This window comes from Pavona decussata, unplaced genomic scaffold, assembly GCF_977016875.1.
Source record: "Pavona decussata unplaced genomic scaffold, jaPavDecu1.1 SCAFFOLD_51, whole genome shotgun sequence".
NCBI lineage: Eukaryota > Metazoa > Cnidaria > Anthozoa > Scleractinia > Agariciidae > Pavona > Pavona decussata.
In genome coordinates this window covers 2596637-2619728 of record NW_028145473.1, presented here as the reverse complement: position 1 = coordinate 2619728, position 23092 = coordinate 2596637, and the positions used below count along the sequence as shown (strand labels likewise).

The window sequence follows — 23092 nt, the reverse complement described above, 5'->3', positions numbered from 1 at the left end:
TCCTGTACCCAACTTGGAAGGGCCCTTGGAAGCCTGTTCACAGGCTAACTTCTTTCGAATTATCTACAGGAGCGCCGGGATTTCTTACCAGTGTTTCAGAGTTTGAGTGGGTTGAACTTATCCTCATAAATGACAACCGGCTCTGTGATTGGATTGGACACATTTTGACAGCTACTTCTGTAATTGGTCAAATGGAACGTGCCATTTGCTGGCGCGTTCTCACAAAGCTCAATGACCGTTGAAGAAATTCTTCGTACTGATCACAGTCGAGCTTCGAGTCAGAGAATTTCTTTCGCCGTAAAAGAAGTGCTAGTGTGATCTAAAAAAAACCAGTATGATCCAGGAACATTTACAGAATTGGTCATCGCTGTAGTTTCCGTGAGAACACATGAAAATTGAATGCTTTTATTTACTGACTTTACATCATGGTAAGCTATGTTCGGAGACGCTGACTTTCTCTTTCGGAAATATCTGTGTGCCGATCTAAATACCTGCTGAATTACAAGAGGAACAGATTTTGCATTGCTAATTATCAAAGGTGGATTACACTTATCAAGTTATGTTCGCAGCGGTTGATCCTGAACACTTGACAAGAAATGTAAACTTCGCAAACTTAAATTTTGCGTGCGATTATTTTACCTCACAGCGGCCGAAGCTGAGTGACTGAACGTCAATTTTAAACATTTAATCATCGCCAGCTCTTTAAATCAATGGTAGCTGTGGAAAGACCAAATTTAAAGGTAAAGACTTAAAGAATGGATTGTGTATCACAACAACGCTGAGGCCTGTCCTTCCGAACTTGCGTCGGCTTCTATCAGTGAACGAGTAAACACCGGAATGTAAAAGGTGAGTTCAAATTCAGTAAATGTATTATCTAAAATTCTAAGGGATAAAAGAACGTATTAAATAGTATAATATCTCTACTGTGTCCTACACAGCCTTGTCAATCGATTATTTGATTTCTGATTCACTGTTTTTTCCCGCGCAAAATACTTAAACTTACAGAATTGGTCGTCAAGTTTATGAATGACTGCTTGTAAAAATTGTATTTCTGGCTAAATAAAAATAATTTTAGCCATCTGAATATAATCTTGTTGTTTAATACGTTTTTTAAGCTAGTTTATAGGGTTCAGTTAAAATTGGCCGTTCGACTGATGGATAAAATAAAAACTTCAAAACACGTCGGAAGTTTACGCATTGGCAGAACTGCGTTTTAAAAAAGTCTCGAACATGGCTTTCCTGAAAGAAATATTTAACAAAGCCTTTTTAATAAAACTTAGTGTTGTAGGCGGCCTTTCCGGGAAATTTCGGCTGATTGGCAAAACCCTCTCTTAACAATACTTATTGCTTAACGAGTGGTGCAGCTGCGGCTTAAATGGGGCGAAAGTCGCGGCGAAGCCGCGTCAACGAGCGGCTTTGCGATTGTTTTGACTGAACAGATCTACATTGTAAGATTTCTGAAGATTTGCGTACGAATCGAAGGTGTTCTTGCAGAGATCACATCGATAAATCCTGCTTCGGATTCGACGAATTAGCGAAACATTGTATTTCGCTGGATTCCCGTCGCAGGAAAACATCTCGCTTTCGAAGTTTTCTGGTTGTGCTTTGGCGGCGCCTCGATTCGCATCAGACCTGTAACTGATACAGAATTCTGTTTTGTCAAAGTAGTCGACTTTGCATACATAATTAGAAACGCTTCGACCCAGATACAGGTTAATCGTAGTCTGCACAGACTGTATCATATATTAAATTTATTAGTTAATTCAAAATCTAAGCTCAGCCTTCAGTTTATGAGTAGTTTTTCGACCGGTTTATTGTTTTGATTTGTCATGTACCGCTGGTGAGTGAAAACGTCGTTCGCAAATTTTGAGATAGCGTTTTCAATTGTTTTCGTCGGGCTTTCTCTTTCCCAGTTTGTGATAAATTTCTAAGTTTTAATTTCGTAGAAATCCTCAAAAGCAGAAATAATATCAGGTCAAAACGACCTACTTTTCGTTTTCCTTTTTCTTTTTCTTTATTTGAAATCATGTGTTCCCAAAAATTATACGCGAAACGGTGCAAATTAGCGCAAATATTATGCGAGTATACCAGCGAAGCTTTCATCACTTGTTGATTTCACGGTGTGTTATAAGCTTCGAAACGGGAACAAAATACAAACGTCAAATGGACTAAATTTGTGAACCCATTACACAAATTTTTCTTTTGCTTGTTTTAAAACAAAAGACTCAAAAAGATCTTCGTTTTGTTTAAAAAGTTTCGCAAACATTTCAGATAATTATCGCACTGCCGTACGTGACGAATTCCGCTCGCATTGTTGTTTGTCGAAGAGTGAAAATGAGGAAAATATCATTCGCGAACTCACGGGCAAACTAGAAGTAAACCTCGAGGGAAGTATAGTCCTATAAGGCATTCGTTTTTGTAAGATTTTTTTCAAAGCGAGCGCAGTGAAGAGCAGTGGTTGACTTCGTAATAATTTTCGAAATGGCGGCCGCCAAGTGAATTCGCCCCATGGTTGTTGTTTTGACCGAGAAAACGCAATTTACGATTAATAACTGCATTTCCTGTCAAACGCGATTAATAATCGCGTCCTTTACGATTATTAACTGTATAATGTGTCAAACGTACTTAATAATCTTGAATGGAACGATTATTAATCGTAACATGCACGATTATTAATCGTGAAAGATGAATTTCCTGATTAATAACTACAAAGTACACTTTTTTAGATTATTAAGGACAAAGTACACATGTCATGAGTAATAACTGTAAAATTTTGTACTCCGGAATTAAAACAACACTCCGGAAATAGATAAACCCCTGTTAATTATACATGTAACCTGTAACATGCAACATTAACAGTTTTTTTAAATGAAAGGCGGCGTGCAGTGTACCATGTACATGTAGGTTATGTATGATGTATATACTTGATTTTAACTGTTAGATACAGTTGTAGCAGTAACTGTAAGTTGTGCAGAGTGGTTTTCAATTGAGTGTCAGAAGTAATTTCGCGTTTGCTTTGGTTTTGCATTACTACACTCTGTGATTGGGTAACAAAACTCACGCCACTTTCTCACCCAATGGGAATCCAAACCAAAACCAATAGTGTTTTGGCCGCACGCGTTTTCCTGCGCTTGGCACCAGTTACATGTATTTCCTTCGAATTCTGATTGGTTTGTTGTGTTGTTTACATCTGTTGCAATTGAAGGTCTGAGGGCACAACCGACTTATGTCGAATTTTAGCGCGGCTTTCGATTTCGCACGGATTTGTCCGAATTTTGGCTCTCCCTGGTTTGGAAAACATTTCGCGGTTTTACAATCATGGACAAAACTCCTTGAGAAAACCAAACATGAACAGAACAAAAACCACTTGCTTACTAATCTCCCTCACACCCCCTCCCCCTATGCAACGAGAACCGAACACAGACAGCCAAAAAACCACTCACTTACTGTTTCTCCCTTCATAATTCTACAACAGTTACTTCTCCCTTCCCCCCTCCCCCTTATGCAATGTTGATGTGGGAAGTGATGCTTGCCAGGAAACTGTTCGTGACCCAAAAGACAACATTGAGTCAGGGGGAGGGGGCGGGGTATTTGGTAGTTTGCTTGTCTACAAGTGAACGCGCTTGGAAGGCAAATTTTTGATAGGTTTTGTCCACGTCAGACTCGTTTTCCAAATTATCGGTAGGCTAAAAGTTGCCACTGTCCACGAGCCGTGTTTAGTCGCACCAGTTGTTGTTTCTATAAGTAACGTTTGAGATGATATCATGGTTTGCTTTTGCGGGTTGTAACAAGCCCAAAATAGATCAAGGCAGTCGGGATAAACAACTTGCGTATCGTACTGGCTAGTTGGTTTCGCTTTTGTTTGGTGAAGTTTGTAAACGCACCGACATCTATGGATCTTTTGAAAAGTTATGAAATTGAGGAATGCAGTTCACAGGAACTGGTGGAAATGTTGTCCAAAGAATCCCTCCTTGGTAGTGATGACTGTGCCGTGATGAATTTTTCAATTCGATTATCAAATCCCGCGGGAGCATCAGAGACAAATCCCGCCATGTGCAAGGTGTTTTGCAAGCCTTAGTTGTGGTTTGCCAGGCTTGAAATTCGGTATATAACGATTAACTTGACAATTTCAAGGCAATGATTTAATAAAAGTACGATTAACATAGATTTTCAACGGTTAACACCGACTGCTGGTAAAAAAGAATAGATAGTCTTTACCTTTTAATAGAACTGCCGTTACTCGTTGTTAATCGTTGAAATGGCTACATGTCTTCCTGTTAATCGTGTAGAATGCTAGTATTTTGCGTTATGAAGAGTGATATGTCGACAAACGGGACAAAGCTGGATTTTACGCCAGGAAATGGACACATTTTCTCTTGGAGGATGTAACTGTTTACATTTCGGACATTCCTGTCACGTACGTAGTAGTTTGTAACAGAATCAAATAAAAGCGTGACAGCATTCTTTTCGTTGCTCCCGCGAAAAACACCGCTTTCGTGTGCCGTGTTTCAAAGACAACGAGTGTATATTGAATCAAGTATTTAATCCTCAGTGCATTGTCCTTTTGGTCATCCAGTGTCTATAATGTTACCGATATATCTTAACAAGATGGTAAAATTTCTCAATGGCATTAATACGAAACACAAAGCGGCGTGAAAAAATACTGGACAATGGTTTTCAATCGAATTGTGGTTCACATGCAAAAGTTTGCACAAATCCGAGCTACATCGAAAAACGGGCTGAAATTCGACATAAGTCGGTTATGCTCCCAGCCCTTCAATTGGCCACAGTAATTACTTTGGGTTTGGTTTTACGACACTCAATTGATAACCGCTTTATACATACATGTACATGTACACTGTACCCGGCAGGCAGTTAATAATCAGAGTGAAAATAACTGGACCTTGTTTCTGCATCCAGAGACATTATTGTTGAAGATATCAACTTATTTTACTGTCAGTTGTTAAGAGACATCTGAGACAAATTGTTTATTTTGTTTTAGCTGCCTTTCAACCATCACCAATATCTTCCAGAGGAATTTGGCAAGGGTCACTATTGGCATTCTACCCAACAACCAGAATAGGTAGGAATTATTTACAAATTGAATCAAATAAGATTTAGTGGATATTTATAAAAATTTTTATATAATAAATTATCATAATAATCATTAAATTACAGTATAGTAAACTTGAACAGGAACAGAGACCATTGGGTCTGTTGCACTAATACTGTATGTCCAGGAACAGGCCACAAAAAAGTTACAGTAATTAAACTCTTTGCAGCATCAATGATCTGATGAAGATCAATGCTTTGATCCACGGTCGGAATACTAAATATACAAATTCTGATTATTGTAAATCATACTTTAGAAGCTTTTGTATAATTATGCACCAATTCGAATGTTTGACATTTGAACTATTAAGTTTGAAAGTACAAAACACTCTGTCGAAATTTATATCAGTATTAATTTTTAGTAAACATGCAGTTTTTTTTTATTATTGCTGACTGGCATTAGGCTGGATTAGAAAATACGATAGACATAAGTACAGCTGTACGTACATCTACATTTGTACTATGTGATATTTAAATGAGTGTTTGCAGGGCTCTGAGATGATGGTTATGCACAAGATCTGCTTGTCATGCTTAAACTGCAGCTCTTATAATCTTGGACATTTACCCAACTGAATGCGGAAATAAATCAAGTTCATAATTAAAAGGTATTTTTATGTGTCTCCTCCACTGTAATATGGTTTTCCCATTAATTAAAATGTGGTCAAGCAGTTTAATTACTGTTACCTTTTTATCACCTGTTGCTGGACATACAGTAAGAGAACAATAACATCATTTAAAGATTTTAAGACCGCCTTAAAGGAAATGAACTTCTAGTATTTGTTTTAATTATTGTATTTGTAGTATTTTTAATCAATGTATTCCAATAATTCATTTGATTTATGTATTTCTTTCTCTAAGATATTAGCTCAATAGAGCTACATGTAAGTACTCTGTTAATTTGAGTTTAAAAAAGTTTATGTATGTATGTATGTACAGTATGTATGTATGTATGTATGAAGGAAGGAAGGAAGGAAGGAAGGAAGGAAGGAAGGAAGGAAGGAAGGAAGGAAGGAAGGAAGGAAGGAAGGAAGGAAGGAAGGAAGGAAGGAAGGAAGGAAGGAAGGAAGGAAGGAAGGAAGGAAGGAAGGAAGGAAGGAAGGAAGGAAGGAAGGAAGGAAGGAAGGAAGGAAGGAAGGAAGGAAGGAAGGAAGGAAGGAAGGAAGGAAGGAAGGAAGGAAGGAAGGAAGGAAGGAAGGAAGGAAGGAAGGAAGGAAGGAAGGAAGGAAGGAAGGAAGGAAGGAAGGAAGGAAGGAAGGAAGGAAGGAAGGAAGGAAGGAAGGAAGGAAGGAAGGAAGGAAGGAAGGAAGGAAGGAAGGAAGGAAGGAAGGAAGGAAGGAAGGAAGGAAGGAAGGAAGGAAGGAAGGAAGGAAGGAAGGAAGGAAGGAAGGAAGGAAGGAAGGAAGGAAGGAAGGAAGGTAGGTAGGTAGGTAGGTAGGTAGGTAGGTAGGTAGGTAGGTAGGTAGGTAGGTACAGTACCGTGCAAATGTAAGTTGACAGTCCCTCGAAACTCGAACTTCGAGACTCGATCCTCGATCCTCGAAACTCGAAAGCTTCGAGTATCGAGGTTCGAGTCGAGTGCATCGAGTTTCGAGACAGGGAAACAAATAACTTTTCGCGTGATTAGTTTTTCACACGTCTTATCCGAGGCCACAGTTCCAACTCTGCAGAGACAGTCAACTGTGTTTGCGTTTTTGTTGGAGCGATGTGCGCACGTGTATGCTCGAGCAAGGGAGAGTTCGCTCTTCAAACGTTTTGTCGGTTCCTTGTCGATTAAAACCGAAAGTATTGTGCGTTTTTAATCAAGGAAATGCTTTTTTCGAAGTTTTGATTCGAAAGTTTTAAGTACAATCAAGCATCATTATGTGCAGCGTACTGGTTTGACGATGTTAAAAGCGATCGCGCGTGTTTCCATTCTCAGCTTGTGAAACAGCGGCCGAAAAAAGTCGCAATCTTTTAGTTTCGCTTCCTTCACTGTTAAAACTGGGTCTAGTGAACAAGTAATCCAGTCATCTGCCAGAGGAAGAGACGGTTACAATCCGAAATCAGTGGTTAGAAAATGAAGAAAACGTGACATTGCCTTTTGAGATTATCTCGGGAATACTTATGCAAATTTGTAACGCTACGCCGAAGATGTAAACATTCGCGGCGGTTTTTAAAGTCTGCCCTAAGGCAAGCGAACGGCCACGTTGAAGTTTCCCTGGTTCCTTGCCGAATTCTACCGTAAATGTTGTGCGTTTTTAAATAAGAAAATGCTTTTTTCGAAGTTTTCATTCGAAAGATTCAAGTACAATCAAGTATAATCTTGCGGCGTGCAGCTTGCGCAGCGAACATATTTCAGAAGCGGTCGTGTTACATTCCGCGAAAAAGCCGCAATCTTGTAGTTTTATAGTTCGCTTCATTGAGTTGGAAGTTTGATTAAAAAGAATTGGTGTAGCAAATGAAAAATTTAAGCATGTTTTAATTTCACAACAACGCGAACGGATGTCTTTTAAATACGCGGAAGAAAGAAACGCGCCGCAACAGATTTATCGAACACTCGCACTGCCGCTGATTTGATTCACTTCAACTTTCGACCAAACTAAGAAAAGACTACATGCAAGTGCCATACGAAAATCGCTTTTGTTCTCTCTTATTGTTTGAGGTTCGAGAAATTAATCGTTTCCTCGAAATCTGCCATCGAGATCCTCGAAAAATTCTTCGAGCGTCTCGATACTCGATACTCGAAACTCGAGCCTCGAACCTCGAACCTCGATTCTCGATAGCTTCGAGGATCGAGGATCGAGTTTCGAGTCGAGACTGTCAACTTACATTTGCACGGTACTGTAGGTAGGTAGGTAGGTAGGTAGGTAGGTAGGTAACTATGTATGTATGTATGTATGAATGTGATGGGCTGATGATAGTCGCTATGAACTGTAATCTGCTGCCTGGGTGAAATGGCAATTGTGTTGAATTTATGATTTGCTTATTAATAAATTACAGGTATATGATATGATATTATAGTGAAGGGTAATGAACTGTGGTTTGTTGATCAGTGAAAAAAATTCTGGGGATCATGATCTGGAGTCCTGCCCCTCCTCCTGGGGTCTGGCCTCTTTCATTTTCTTTAACATTCTTTATTTAACATACAATCTTGCTTAACATACAACCTTAATTGTAAATTAAAATACTCAGAAAGAAAAGAAAGGAAAAAAAAAAAACGCCCAGGGAGAGCTTGACAGAGTATTAGTGTACAGTATTTGTATTACATACTTCTACGTAAGTTTCTCTAGGCACAATTAATTATGACAGTTGTACAAAGGTTTTTTTTTCTCTTTTTTTGCATGTGTGAACTTAATTGTTAAATTACTTACAAGATAATATTCCACAATTATCTTAAAAAAATAAAGAATTATTTATAACCACTTGAAAGCAACTCTTCATAGTTTTGCCATTTATTGCAAAAAGAAACAATTCTATTGGATTTAAATGCAATAAATTTTTTCAGTTTCGTATTTATTTTCAAGAATTTTCTTAAAGTGGCTGCCGGACGGTTTAATCTCTTTGTGCCTACAACTCCAAAAAAAGGTTTTCCCTAAAATTATTACATAATTAACTAGATCCATTCCCTCCCTCAAGATTCCTATGAAAACTTCACACAGTGAGAGACAACTGTAACTACTAAATTGTTCTTTAGAATGTTTGCAACAACGTCCATCCAAAAAGAGCGTGAAAAGGGACAACTAAACAATATATGGTTTCTAGTTTCTGTGGTATCTTGACAAAAGGAACAGTTAGGGCTTGGAATGTAGCCTATTTTAAAACTGGCCTCCTTCATGCTCCCATCAACATCCCTTGCTTCCCTTAAATTTACAAACCATTCACGGGCTGATGTTTTGTTGGCTGCCACTACAGTGTCAGAGTTGATGGCAAGGGTAGAGAAAATCTTGAACTATACGGTGAGGGCAGTAAACAGCAGCCAAACCACAGGGGAACTGTGGCCATCTGGTGATAACATGACAGATGAAGTATCAGAAAACAAAGAGAAATACCTTGGAGGTAAGTCATGTTGGTTGCTTTTATGCTTAATGATTTATCACATTTTACCTCAACAATCTTTTACTTCAGTAGGCAATTTGCAAAACGACAGCAATTCTTAGTCCAATATTTATGCGTTTCTATTGCTTAGTGCAGCGTTTGTCTAGGGATTTTAAAAATCCTTAAACTTCTGGGTTAAGACATCCTTAATAATTTTGAGTGATATACAGTGTACAGACTAAGACTGTTTCTATAAGACTGTAATTTTCTACATTTTATTTTAGTAGCCTTATATATACATGTAGCGATTTAGTCAGTAGGAAATAATTATACCTGTATGTCTCTGTTGAAGATGACTTCCATTCCGTATAGCGTACTGCGCTATCTTAGGGTTTGTTGTCAATATACGTTACGCCTCTATAATAGCTTACATAAATTTTATAAAAAATAGGCGAAATTTAACACATGGAAAGTTTATTTCATTTCTCGACAACCATTTACTGCAATAGGGCTTACAATATCTCTTTTTAAAGTGTAAGTGTATAAAGTGGGCTTATCAGAACAAAAATAAATCCCATCATAGAAACCCAGCACTTTTCTGAAAAAAAATCTTAAAATAACAAAAATTAACGAAAAAATTTTATAACATCTGAGGAAAATGCATTTTTTCAAAGTGATGTGTAATTGTACAAAGAATTGGAAAAGAAAATGATCCCTCTCGTGTCAGCAACATTTCCTGAAAATTTGGCTGGAAAAGAAGAAATCTAAAGTTAGTTATGATTTGTTTTTTTCCCCATGTAATACCATCAAAACACCATCAAGAAATGCATTTCTCCATGGGAACATAACAGCTAATCAAATTACGGGACCAATTCCGCTTGGGCAAATAAAAAAGATGCTTTCAGCAAAAATTATGGAGCTTTTTACCAACAGATAAGAATTCATGATCAATATTCAAGAACTAGACGAGACATTAAACGCAAAAAAGGTAACCTGAGGAGTATATCTTCGCATTTCAAAAATAGGTGCTCTATGGCGTCGCTTTCGCAAACAGGCGCGAAGGCTTGTGTTGAGCGCTTACCTCGATTCCTCGCTCTAGTTTTCTAGCTGCTGGTCTATATCACTTTCTTCATCATTATAGATCCCTTAGACAGAGCTTTCATCAAGCCAAACATGCCAGCACTGCTTAAATAGATCCTCCAAAATGCAAAAGAATGTCTAATATCTTATTCTGTGGCAAAACTGTAGGTACAAGTATGTAAACAAAGGAAAAACATACCAAGTAAGGCTAAATCCACTGCGAGTAATCCACCACTTGTGCTTTGGCACATGTCGAGCTAGTCCCATTGCCAAATTTGTATTCACATTTAGAAGGGTGCAATTATGGTTAAATCGGAGAATAGCAAAAAATGAGTTTTGAGATACCATTCTTCCGATTCTCCGATTTTCCTACTTGGCACGATTCTCCAATTATTCCGATTCTTCCGATTATACGATTCTTCCTATTCTCCTATTCTCCGATTTATTTTCCGAATTTCCTACTTGTACACGATTCTCCAATTCTTCCGATTATACGATTCTTCCTATTCTCCGATTTATTCTTTGATTTTCCTACTTGTATACGATTCTCCGATTCTTCCGATTATACGATTCTTCCTATTCTCCGATTTACCTACTTGTACACCATTTTACGATTTTTCCGATTATGCTATTTCCCATTCTCCAATTTTCCTACTTGAAACAAGCGCACTACACATGAATACATGTATATCTCGTTCTTTAATCCATTAGCTGAAACCAGTGCACTACACATGCATATATCTTGTTCTTTAATCCATGAGCTGAAACAAGCGCGCTACACATGATCTTGTTCTTTAATCCATGAGCCGAAACAAGCGCGCTACACATGAATATATCTCGTTCTTTAATCCATGAGCCGAAACCAGCACACTACACATGAATATATCTCGTTCTTTAATCCACTAGTCGAAACCAGCGCATAACACATGAATATATCTTGTTCTTTAATCCATGAGCCGAAACCAGTGCGCTACACATGAATATATCTCGTTCTTTATCCATTAGCCGAAACCAGCGCACAACACATGAATACATGTATATCTCGTTCTTTAATCCATTAGCCGAAACTGGCGTGCTACACATGAATATATCTCCTTCTTTAATTCATGAGCCGAAACCAGCGCACTACAAATGAATATATCTCATTCTTTAATCCATTAGCCGAAACCAGCGCACTACACATGAATATATCTCGTTCTTTAATCCGTTAGCCGAAACCAGAAGAATCGTAGAATCGGATAATCATTTCTAAAGTGTCTTATGGTAATGCATCAGTCAATTCCAGCAGTGCCCCCCCCCCCCCTCTGGGCAACCCCGGGGCATTTGCTCACGTTGTCAGTCCCAGCAGGGGGGCATTCGTAATTTTATCGCGGCCCGGGGGCTGGGCATTTGGGTAACCCCCGGGAATTTGACACACGTGTTTTTAAAAGTGCCATGGAGAAATTCATCGGCAAAGACGAGGCGTTTGTTGAGGATTGGCTAGTTTGTCAGGGACTACACAAACTTGTGGATGTTTTTAAAGGTCTGTTTTCTCAATTTTAGATAATTATTTCTTCATTAGTTGTAAGCATATAAATATAAAAAGCAACAACTTGAACTATATTTTATCATTTATCGAGGTTTGCGAATTCATATGATGCGATCTTCAAGACAAATCTTGCGAGCTTAAAATGCAATGCATCATAAATAAAAAACGAAGCCTGCGAATACAGGCGCCTATCATCGCCTGCGGAGGGACGTCCGCCGCAATCCCAGCGCAGTTTATTAAATAATATTAAATTTTCCAAAAGCTCCCTAACTTTTTAACAAAAGATAAAGAAATAAATATAATCATAATCAACTAACATGTCCTGTTGTCCTTGAAGTCCTACCGTTGCATTAAAATACTGTAAAGTGGAACGTTTTATTCACTGATTAATATAAAAATTGAAGTGGTGTTGGAAGGCGATGATCCCCATGGCGGGGCATTTGCCCTCTTCTTTGAACCCCACCCTGGGGCATTTGCCCTCTTCTTTGAACCCCACCCTGGGGCATTTAGACAGCTTATGTGTCCCCACCCCGGGGAATTTGCCCATTTTTTTTAAAAAAATGCTAATGCCCGTGGGTAAAAAAGGTAAAAACCTTAGTGGTGAATCGTAGAATAGTACGCCTAAATCGGACACACTATACTCCGATTTAGCTATGATCGCACTGCTCTCTTCACGTTAAAACAGGTTAAAAGAACATGGTAGATGTTATCTTCTTCGGTTGTCGGTTCGCATCGAATCTCAAAAAAGGTTCGTCGAAACAAGTTTGCATCACTTGCTGCTTTCCATTTTCAATCTTTTCTAAATGTACGTTAACACTCCAATGATGCGAAACTTTGGCTTTGAAAATCGAGTACACTGGCCAACGTGATGGCCATCTTTTAAAATATTAATTGTTAATTGTCATGTGACAAACTGTTCTAATTGACACATTTTTCGCATTCTGATCGTTCTTAGTTGCAGAACAAAATTTCAATTTCCGGTTTCAGCCTCCCTGTTATAAACGTGGCGCACACGCGTAATAGGCAATCCGCTGGTCACTGTCAAGATTAGGGTTGCGGGCCTCTCTTGGGCCCGCAATAAATTTTAAAGTAAATTAAATAAACCTAAATAACTAGTAGTAATCGAAGATTATAGTGCGTCGACTTAGGCCCCTAGGCTTCTATTTGGGTTGCATAAATCATGTTAAGACTAGTAGTAATCGCAGCTTATAGTGCGTCGACTTAGGCCCTTAGGCACCTAACTTGGTTGCATAAATCATGTTAAGATTACAGGAACCTGTAAGTATAGTTGCAAAACATTAGGTTATTGTCTGAGAACAATTGTCAACAGCCGTGTTTTCCTAGAAACGTTTTATGCAACCAGTTGGAATGCTTTAAAAAGCACGTATTTAGGTAGTGCTGCTTACGTGCACACGCAGCAAAATCTTTAATTTCTTTCATAATCTTTATTTCAGTTCAATTAAAATAGTTTGTTATGTAAGATTAAAGTAAATTTTGTTGAACTGCTTCGATATTTTAATGCAAGAAATTAATTTTTCTAGAAATGATAGTTCCCTTTTCTGATTACTAGCGTTCCTAATATAAACCTCGTGGGTCATATATTTACTATAGTAGCCATCCAGGTTGCACAAAAACGAGCACGGTGACCCCCATTTTTTATTGCATTTTTGTAACGCTCATAACATAGTCATGGACTGGACCAAGTCTTAGACAATTTTAAATACAGTGCAGGCCAGAATTAAGCGAACCAAAACATACGCGCAAAACGCGTCTGCTGCGGACGCGTATACGTGTCTAAAAATCTGCAGATGCGCGTCTAGTCAGACGCATTAGTATGTATGAGCTAGCTCATTGTTTTGGTATTGTTGATCTTTCATTGTTCTTTTGAATTGCCTGGGAAAAGCCTTTCAGAAGGGTTTGACAAAGTATGACTACACTTGTCGACTTTCTTGTAGAACCGGCTCAGCGCAAGAACAACTTCACGTTGTTGAGCGCATGGAAGAACTTTAAGAAAAAAAAAACTTGCCGCGAGGCTTACTGTATTTTGCGAAACAAAACGAAATGATGAATAAAATCTGAAGAATTGAAGATATCAAGACTACAACAGTCAGACTTCTGTGTGTGACAAGCTAAAAAGAGGAATAAAACGCCGGGAATGCAGTGTTTCTAAATTTAAAGATCTGTACTTTGCGAAACGAGCTCTGCGTACGTAGACCGTGAAAGGATTTAACTTGTTTGTTTATATTTCTAAAGGCTATTCTTATTTATTCCTTGCCGCAATGATGATTCGGGTAGTTCGAGAATAATACAGTATTTGTGGGTAAATCATATAGGGTAAACAAATAAATTACGACCCCGAATAAAATCAGTCAATCCACCAAATGATTTTCAACAGACTTCGCTCTCCGGCTCTCGCGCGCTTCGGTTCAGATTTGCTGACTTACCGTGAACTTTCCCTCATTCTACCTCAAGCATTTACTATCTCTGGCCGCAAAATGTAATCGTTCACTTGACTTTAAAGATCCAAGGCAATTCCGTTGGTTAAAGGCTTAGGGTAAAATAGGAAACTTCAATTTTGCAAAATTTCATTTGGGTCTAGTGTGAGCGATAAGATCGATTCCCCGGAACAAACCTAAACGTAAAACACTGAGAGTCTACTGAGTACCGCAACGCTTGATGCATTCCTATATTTACGTTCACTAGGATAAAGCCCTAATAGCAACTTTTGCAAGATTGGAAGCTTCTTCTAATGTTGTAAAACACTGACAGAAGCCGTCGTTTCGACGTAGAAAGAAATTGCCACGCTGATAACATCGGGAAGATTTCAGTCACGTGCTAGGCAACCAAATTCCTGCACATGTATCAAGTTTCATTCGACAACAACACGATATACGGAGGTTCTTGTAAGGAAAACTGGATGCTTTTTTATTCCATCAACACGGGAGCGACAGTGCCTTTCCAATTATAGCCAACTTGTGCCATTTTCACCCCTTCGAAGAAACCTCGAAACGCTCTCTTTAGAGTCACAATGTGCGTGTAATTTTTAAAATAACTGAAGGCATAACCTCGAAACATTCACCTATCATTCATGAGTTCGCGCACAGAGCGCTTTGATTTCGAACAAGTAGTATTCGACTAATTAGCTTAGATTTACATTTTCTATAACATACGGCGAATATTCAATATCGGCTGGGAGTTGTTTTTAAAGCCGCCAGTATTTACGAAGCGGATAAGATTCGAAATATGATAGCTGTCGCTCGCTGATTTCATAAAATGCTAATTTTGTGTTTGTCGTTAACCGGTTGAAGTCTTTTGTTTTGTTTGACAATACCACACAAAGAGAACTTACGGCGATGAATAACAATGACAAAAACGCGCACAGTTAGACGCGTCTAAAAATACGCGCCATGTTTTGTGTCGCTCAGCGCCCGAATAATTGCAATTCCAACACATTGTCGGTCATGGTCACTCGGACTCCTGACGTGACAAGCTGTTTGATGCAACACGGCAGTGTTCCAGAATGTAAGTCCGCTGTTTACTTTGTATTTTTTGCCTATTTATTTCAATATTAAGTTAGGAGAAGCAAAAGAAAAAAAAACTGACCCACGAAATTTACGGATTATAAAACATACGTTCGCGCGTGACGATGTTATTGTAACTTGAAACCCTTGTGTCAACTTCGTAAATTTTGCCGCTTGTGTCTACAGTCTATTTTAAACCTCTTTCTTTTAAAATGAACTTGGCACTGCAACAAGAATAATATTCCCTCTCAATATCCGATTTTTTAGAACACAAGCTTGCTCTAAAATTCAAGAGATATTTTTAGCAGCTGTTTGGTCGGACACGTACAAAAAAAGCTGACGAATCAGAAGCAGCGGTTCCCACGAGTGCAAAACAAATGTCAAACTTGCTCCTATGCAAATTACGGTTAATTTAGACGTTTGCCCTGTTGCTTGTATGGAAATGAACAAATTAAGAAAACCAAATTTAAAAAAAAGGATTTTTTATAACAATTCAGCGAACTCTCTTTCGTAAACTTACACTGAGTGTTTTGAAAAGCAGGTAAATCAACGTACACGTATTTCGCTGCGTATTTAACATACCCTCGGAGATACATGTAACAAGCTTCTTTCAAGTGTTGGATTGTTAGTTACTTTTATTATCTCTGAAAAGACGGAATACAGACATTTGCCTAGGCAAAGATTCAGGATTTCAATATTTGAATTATTACGCGAACTACCCAACGCCATTTTGACTTCAAATTACTCCTTCGATAAGCACCGATTCTTCGCACCTCCAACACTTGCAGTATAAATGTCTTCACTCACGCTAATGCTTATTTTAGAAATGCAACCAGTCCCCATTGTTCTTTCCCTGCAGCACGCCTCGTCTTTTCGCCCGCGGCAAATTTACCGCGGCACACTGTACCTCGTCTTCACCGCGGAACGGCCTTGTTTTCACCTAGGTGGACGCGCGGCCACTACCCGCGGTAAAGACGAAGTATGCCCTAGTATGCCCGATGGGTCAATAGTTCCAGGCGGTACTGTACACTGGCGGTTTGTGGTTATAGCGGGGCTCCCGTGCGCGCCACAAGATGCGCGCGAGCGAAGCCGCATAGCTAAGAGATTTTGGTAAACCCATCAGTGTGAGAAATTTTGGTTTGGTTATGACGTCACTTCCGTCCGACCGACCGTACAACGTACGTAGGTACGTACGCTCCTCCATGTAAGCGATGTGAAATGAGACACTCAAACCTTTTGGTGCAGCCTGCTTTTTTACGGCGGGAAGTCGCGTCATCAACTGCTTTTTAGAAAAAAAAAATAATAATGATAGTTTTGACAGAATACAAAGTCAATTTTTGTGACCGACAGAGGGAGAAAGAGCAATAAGACTAGCGGCAAGAGAAACAAATTGGCTGGCACATCATCAGAATGTTGAAGTGAAATCATTTTACTCCGATCTGGTGCGATAAACCGTTGCATTTTTCCTCTTGAAGTGAAACGTTTCGCTCACTTAACGTTGTAAAAGGAACTAAAAAAATTGGAAATGGAATGAAAGGACTGGTTATTCTGCGAAGAGGTGAGTATATATATTCATGTGATTTTGTTGACAAAACTTTGCTGGATTGCAGTGTTGACAGGCCGTTTAATTTAAACTTAAGCTTAATATTGCTAACTTCAGAGCAGTCTTATGAGCTCATTTTTTTCGGTCCATGTTCATTATTTCCCCTAGAGTTTTTATTTTCTAACCTCCTCCAAATTTTACCTTCCAACATCGGGAGAAAGAGTAAGATGACTCGCGGGGGGAATTTACATGAAGGGGGCATTGATCATAAACAGCAGGCGCCGTGAGTCTTGAAGGGAAGACCCTAGAAACCGGAGCGGTGGAAAGGCAGAAAATCACCCCAAATCCTAGAACACGGAACGTGTGAGGGTTAGGTTCAAGGTTATTAGTTTATTTGGGGTGATTTCCGCCGTTCCATGTTTTAGGATTTGGAGTGATTTTCCACCATTCCGCCCTTCCACCGTTCCGGCTTTTAACGTCGCCGATCTTGGAGTGAATCATTTTACTCCGATCCGGCGCAACGAGCACGTTGGATTTTTCCTCTTGAAGTGAACCGTTTCGCTCACTTAACGCTGTAAAACGAACAAAAAGATCAGCAATGGAATAAAAGGACTGGTTATTCTCAGAAGAGGCAAGTACATGTATATTCAAGTGATTTTGTAGACAAAACTTTGCTGGTTTGCGGCTGTTTTGCAATAAGTTGATTTCTTGCAGTGTTGACACTCAGTTAATACTGCTAAGTTCAGAGTAGTCCTTTGAGCTCATTTTTTTCGGTTCCTGTTCATTATTTCGATCCCTTGGCGTTTTATTTTCTAATCTGGTCCAATTTTGCCTTCCAACAGCGGGAAAAAGAGCAAGGCGAATAGCGGTGGAAAAGGACTCATTTAGAGGCGGCACATCATAAACAGCGGATCTTAAACAGAAATCATTTAACTCTGATCCGCGAAGAAGCGTTGGATTTTTCCTCTTGGACTGAAACTTTTTGCTCACTTAACGTTGTAAAACGAACGAAAAAATCAGCAATGGGATAAAAGGACTGGTTACGAGTATATTTAAGCTAAGTCTTTTGTGTGATTTTGTTGTGAGCTACCGCTAACTTCAGGAAAAGTCTCTTGAGCCCATTTTTTCAGTCCATGTTCATTATTTCCCTTGGAGTTTTCTTTTCTTATCTCATTTCTTTTTGCTTCATGTCAGAAAATTTGGTTCTCAGGTAAAATAGTCAGTGAAACAGACGTCTCGTAACACTTTTTTGTCGTTAGCTAGCATAAACTACTGACACATTTTTCTTGCATATATTTCTAATTTTTGCATTTATTTCTGGCAATCTTCACAGAGAACAAACACATCAGCCTCTCGAAACCTGACCTCATCAAACAATAGCATTATCCAAAACGTGAACTTAGGGAAAAATTTAAAAATCATCATAGGCCCCATCTGCATAAATTATGAACCCTCACTCAGGAGTGTTTTTAAAAGATTTGCCATTGCCTGGGCACAAAAGCCATGCACAGAGGGTGTAACCTTTACTGGTAGGTTTAGATCTTGTGTTTTAGCTGTAGCAAAAAATAAATTGATGTAAGCTTTTTATTTACCATCACAGATCATGACAGATGTGATGAAAACACAGTTTGGCTCATGAATCACTTTGTTAAAATGGAAGTTCTTGTTGAGACAGTTCATAAACTTGTATGTAGCGGCGTCAGCTCCGTTGTCGGAGAGATCCGTGAAATTCAAAGAAAACTAAATGACTCACGATTCCACAAGGCTGAGAGGTTTATTGTGCCAACTCCTACAGCTATCCTGTGTAGTAGGACGTGTTGGGGCGAACGCTCTAGTAGGTTCTGACTTAAACAGCAATAATTGATCCCGTGGTTCCCGTCAAATTTCTGTGAGCGTTAAGGAAAATTACATACGTTTTCGCGGTATAAAAGCTGAGGACACGTGACCACTAGTGGTTACAATAGGCGAAATATCTAAAAATAATACGAAACAAACTAAGGCACGCGGGTGCCGTTACACTGCTTCCCTAAATGTTTCTTCATTTACTTATAAACCTAGTGACTTATAAAAATGCTATATAAAATCAAATATACATCGATTAGGAAGCCTATTGGTGAAACTAAATATCAATCATTATAAATAGTAATCAGTTCCCATAGTCCTCTTTTGCCAAGAGTAAGACAAGCTTGTGCGCTGGTCACTCGAAGAATTTTCTGTCTTCGTCTTTGGCGGTCATTATCTGTACTTTTCTGACAAGTTGGTCGCTGCTGGGATACGCTTGGGTGACTACAGCTAAGGGCCATTGATTTCTTGGAGATTCGTTGTCGCAGACTAGTACGACGTCTCCTTCTTTGATATTTCTTTTAGGTGTAGTCCATTTCTGGCGTTTTTGGAGTTGGGCACAGTATTCTTTCTGCCAGCGCAGCCAGAGTTGGTTAGCGAGGTACTGAACTCTTCCCCAATGTTTGTGAGAATACTGGTCTGGTGACTCAAATTTTCCAGGTGGGGGCAGCACAACTTGGGTCTTGAGTGTCAGTAGGTGGTTCCGGGTCAGTGGTTCTGAAGCTAATGGATCTGATAGGTTTTCTACTGTTAGGGGACGGCAGTTGACTATATACTCTCGGCTTCAGTCATAAGCATACGTAGAGCTTCATCATCAAGCTGGGTACCATGTTCTAACAGCAGTGATGATAGGACTGATCTTGTGGTGCGTATTTGGCGTTCCCAAATACCCCCCATATGTGAAGCTTGGGGAGTATTCAGATTGAAGTCAATCCAGTCGCAGTCTTGAGAAGACAGGTATTCTTTAACGGGTGTCGTGTCCAGTTCTTTGAGTGCAGCCGCGAGTTCGTTCTTTGCGCCAACGAAGTTTGTTCCTTGGTCGGATCTAAGCTCGCGGACTTTTCCTCTGCGGCTGATGAAACGTCTGAGTGCGTTAAGGAACGAATCTGTTGACATGGCGTTAAGGGTCTCCAAGTGTATCGCACGTGAGGACAGACAGGTAAATATGAGACCCCATTGTTTAAGCTCTTTTCGTCGTTCTCTAATGTAGAAAGGGCCGAAAACATCCATTCCAGTGTAGGTGAAAGGAGCACTTAGCATGACACGCTCTGGGGGTAAGGCTGCCATCTGTTGATCTTGAGTGCGGCCTTGTAATTTACGACACAGTACACACTTGGCAATGATGTGGGAAATCAAAGAACGGCCATTGATAATGTGGTATCCGGCTTGGCGGATAGCGTTGTGAGTCATGCCATAACCTTGGTGGTGCTGCTTCCCATGATGGAACTGGCATATGAGGAGAACAGTCACGTGACCATTTTAAGGCATGACGATGGGATGCTTGATTGCATAAGGAGTGGTCGCATTCCTGAGTCGAGTCATTCCTGAGTCATTCAACTCAAAGTAGGCCTTTTTTGTCGATGAATGGATCTAGCTTGTGAAGGTTGCTGCTGAGCCTGACACCGCTGTTTCTTTTCAGCGCACTGTGGCGATCTTGAAATTGGTTATCGTTGCCTTCAAACTTACTTAGGGTGTTGATCTCTTGTTGATAGTGGTAATGTTGAGTTGATCTCAAAACTAAGTTCCCAGCTTGTGAAAGCTCTGTCACTGTGGGGGGTCCTTCTGTCGGACGCCAGTTATCCTTCTTGTTGGGTCTTAATCTTTCAATTGCTCTCTGAACTTGAACAATGCATGGCTTGAGATGGTTGAGCAAGGAGAAATGATTGAAGCGATCAGGTTCCAATATTTTCTGTTCGGTATAAAGGGTTTGTGTCTTTGTGGCTAGTGTCGATGCTGAATCCTTTCTGTCATACGGTTGACCACTACATATCGCCATTTAAAGAAAAGTTTAATACTCTACTTTGAGATATTTTTATTTGAATGCTTTAAAAAGCACGTATTTAGGTAGTGCTGCTTACGTGAACACGCAGCAAAATCTTTAATTTCTTTCATAATCTTTATTTCAGTTCAATTAAAATAGTTTGTTATGTAAGATTAAAGTAAATTTTGTTGAACTGCTTCGATATTTTAATGCAAGAAATTAATTTTTCTAGGAATGATAGTTCCCTTTACTGATTACTAGCGTTCCTAATATAAACCTCGTGGGTCATATATTTACTATAATAGCCATCCAGGTTTGACAAAAACGAGCATGGTGACCCCCATTTTTTATTGCATTTTTGTAACGCTCATAACATAGTCATGGACTGGACCAAGTCTCAGACAATTTTAAATACTCCTTCTTTTTCCGTGGAATCACCTAGCATCCGTTTTATGCTTTAGAGAAAACGTTTAAACAGTTTGGATACCCGTTTCAAAAAATTAACATCCTTAATTAATGCTTATCCGTGTTTTCCTTCAAAGAACCTCCGAAAATCTTGTTCCTCCCGTCGCATTGCCGAATGAAACTTGATACATGTGAACGATTTTGCCTAGCACCTGATAGCCTGCGAACGCAGACGTATTTCCAGCTGTCGAGATTCTCTCCAATCTCGACAGCTGGAAATACGTCTGCGTTCGCAGGCTAAGCACCTGACCGAAATCTTGCCGTTGCTCACACTGAATGAAATTTACTGCAAAGTTTTAGTTTTCTGAAGGCTTGGTTTTTTAGACGGCTTGGTCTCAATATGCATTGCTGTGAGGTGCCTTTTCTGGCAAATGTCACACTGTGGTGGGTTCTGGTCGCGTTTTTCGGCGAAATGCTTGTCTGAAGCCATGCACTTAAAAGACAGTTTGTTTTTCGTAAAAAATTCTCTTCTCTCGTCTAAACTTAGATCACGGAACTTCTGGCATTCATTTAGCGTGTGAGTCTTGGTTTTGTGAAAGAAACACAGCTTTTGTACGATTGAAGAGTTTTCTATGATTTTCTTTGGAGCAGTTTCTTTCTTTGGTGCAGAGGACGGTGGTGGGTCTGTGCTGCCTGTGTTTGAGGCGAAACTGGTAGATGGCGGTAATTTCCTGCGTGGCTGAGAACCGTTCGAAGCGGAATTAGTTAAGGTTTGCCCGTGGTGAAATATTTGGGGAATGTTCATGCGATCCGCGTGGAAGGTCACTTCCGCGACAAACTCAGAGAAACTTGGAAATGCATTGCAGCCCTTTTCTTGTTGCAGTTTTTGCACTTTTATGGACCATTTAGTTAAGAACCAACTAGGGAGTTTCTCAACCAATGTTTGTACCTTAGAAGGATACTCAAAAATTATCAGACTTGGCAGATGAGTTTTGGCTATTTCTACGTGTTGTAGGAAGTCGCTAAAGTCTCTAAGGCCTTGTGCGTCATTGTTAGCAATCTTTGGCCAATTAGCGAGTTTGTTCTCAAAGTCTGTGGCTACAATGGCACTGCGACCGAAACCCTGTTTAAGTTTCTTTCAGGCTTCGTTGTAGGCAATTTCGGGGTTTTCATCGGCCTTGTATTGAAGTTGCTCATCACCTTTTTCGCTTTTCCATCTAAGTGCTGATAGAGAAGATAAAGCTTTTGCTGTGCGCTGATGGGCGCGGAATCAATGAGAGCGTCGAAGGCTGTCCCCATATAAAGAACTTAGTGTCCGCCTCATCACTTCTGAAAATGGAAGGCTTCGCTTGTGGCAGTCGCTGTAACGGGGTGATTTTGGCCAGGGCCTCGGCGATTTGATTGACGCTATCCGTACTAGTTGGAGGGTGATTCAAGCTTACAGGTAATGGACTTGGCCTGAACTCATGGTAAACAGTGCCAGGGGAAGCCTTAGGGGTGAATAAATCAGCCTCAGGACATAGATCAAAGACTGACGGATACCCAGGATTCATGCTTCTAATTGCACCTGGAGAATGATGGGAAGTCGCCAAACTCAATCTGGTGTGTAAGGGCTCTTGAGGAAAAAAAGCGACCGCTTTAATTTTGCCACAAGCCAACATAGATGTGGTGACTGGAGGGCTTGTTTTAGTGGAGACCCTTGGAGCAGTAAGGCTGTTTGTTGTGTGTGACACGAACAGTGGTGAAGTGTTAAAATTTCCTGAACCAGCAGAAAGGGCAGGAAACTGAGAAACTGTTGGGTATCCTGTGTCAAGTTTGGATGTAATTGTTATTCCTGTAGCAGTAGAGAAAGTAGCTAAGAAAGGCATGGAGACCGCTGGAAGTTCTGTGTCAGGGTTGTAGTCAGCTGGGAGACCTGTGCCAGGGTCTGGGGCGAATGGTAGTCCTGTGTCAGGATAAGAGGCAGCGGGGAGTTCTGTGCCAGGGTTGTAGGCAGCTGGAATTCCTGTGCCTTGGTCTGGGGCGAATGGCATTCCTGTGTCAGGGTAGGAGGCAGCGGGGAGTCT

At 39.9% G+C, this 23092-nt stretch overlaps 2 protein-coding genes and 1 pseudogene across 6 annotated transcripts in view; 1 reads left to right on the top strand and 2 right to left on the bottom strand.

Annotated features, from left to right (window-relative positions):
• The window catches only part of LOC146481049 (uncharacterized), a 418045-nt gene that overhangs the window by 25022 nt on the left and 369931 nt on the right, over positions 1-23092 (bottom strand). The window lies entirely within an intron of this gene.
• Positions 1-23092, top strand: part of LOC146481060 (phospholipid-transporting ATPase ABCA3-like) — a 156623-nt gene that overhangs the window by 12158 nt on the left and 121373 nt on the right. For all 4 annotated transcript variants that reach the window (XM_085108724.1, XM_085108726.1, XM_085108727.1 and 1 more), the window contains exons 4-5: positions 5003-5083; positions 9004-9147. In XM_085108724.1, the coding sequence (XP_084964850.1) occupies positions 5003-5083; positions 9004-9147 (225 nt within the window). The remainder of the gene's footprint in view (positions 1-5002; positions 5084-9003; positions 9148-23092) is intronic.
• LOC146481061 (uncharacterized) lies at positions 21370-23059 on the bottom strand (annotated as a pseudogene).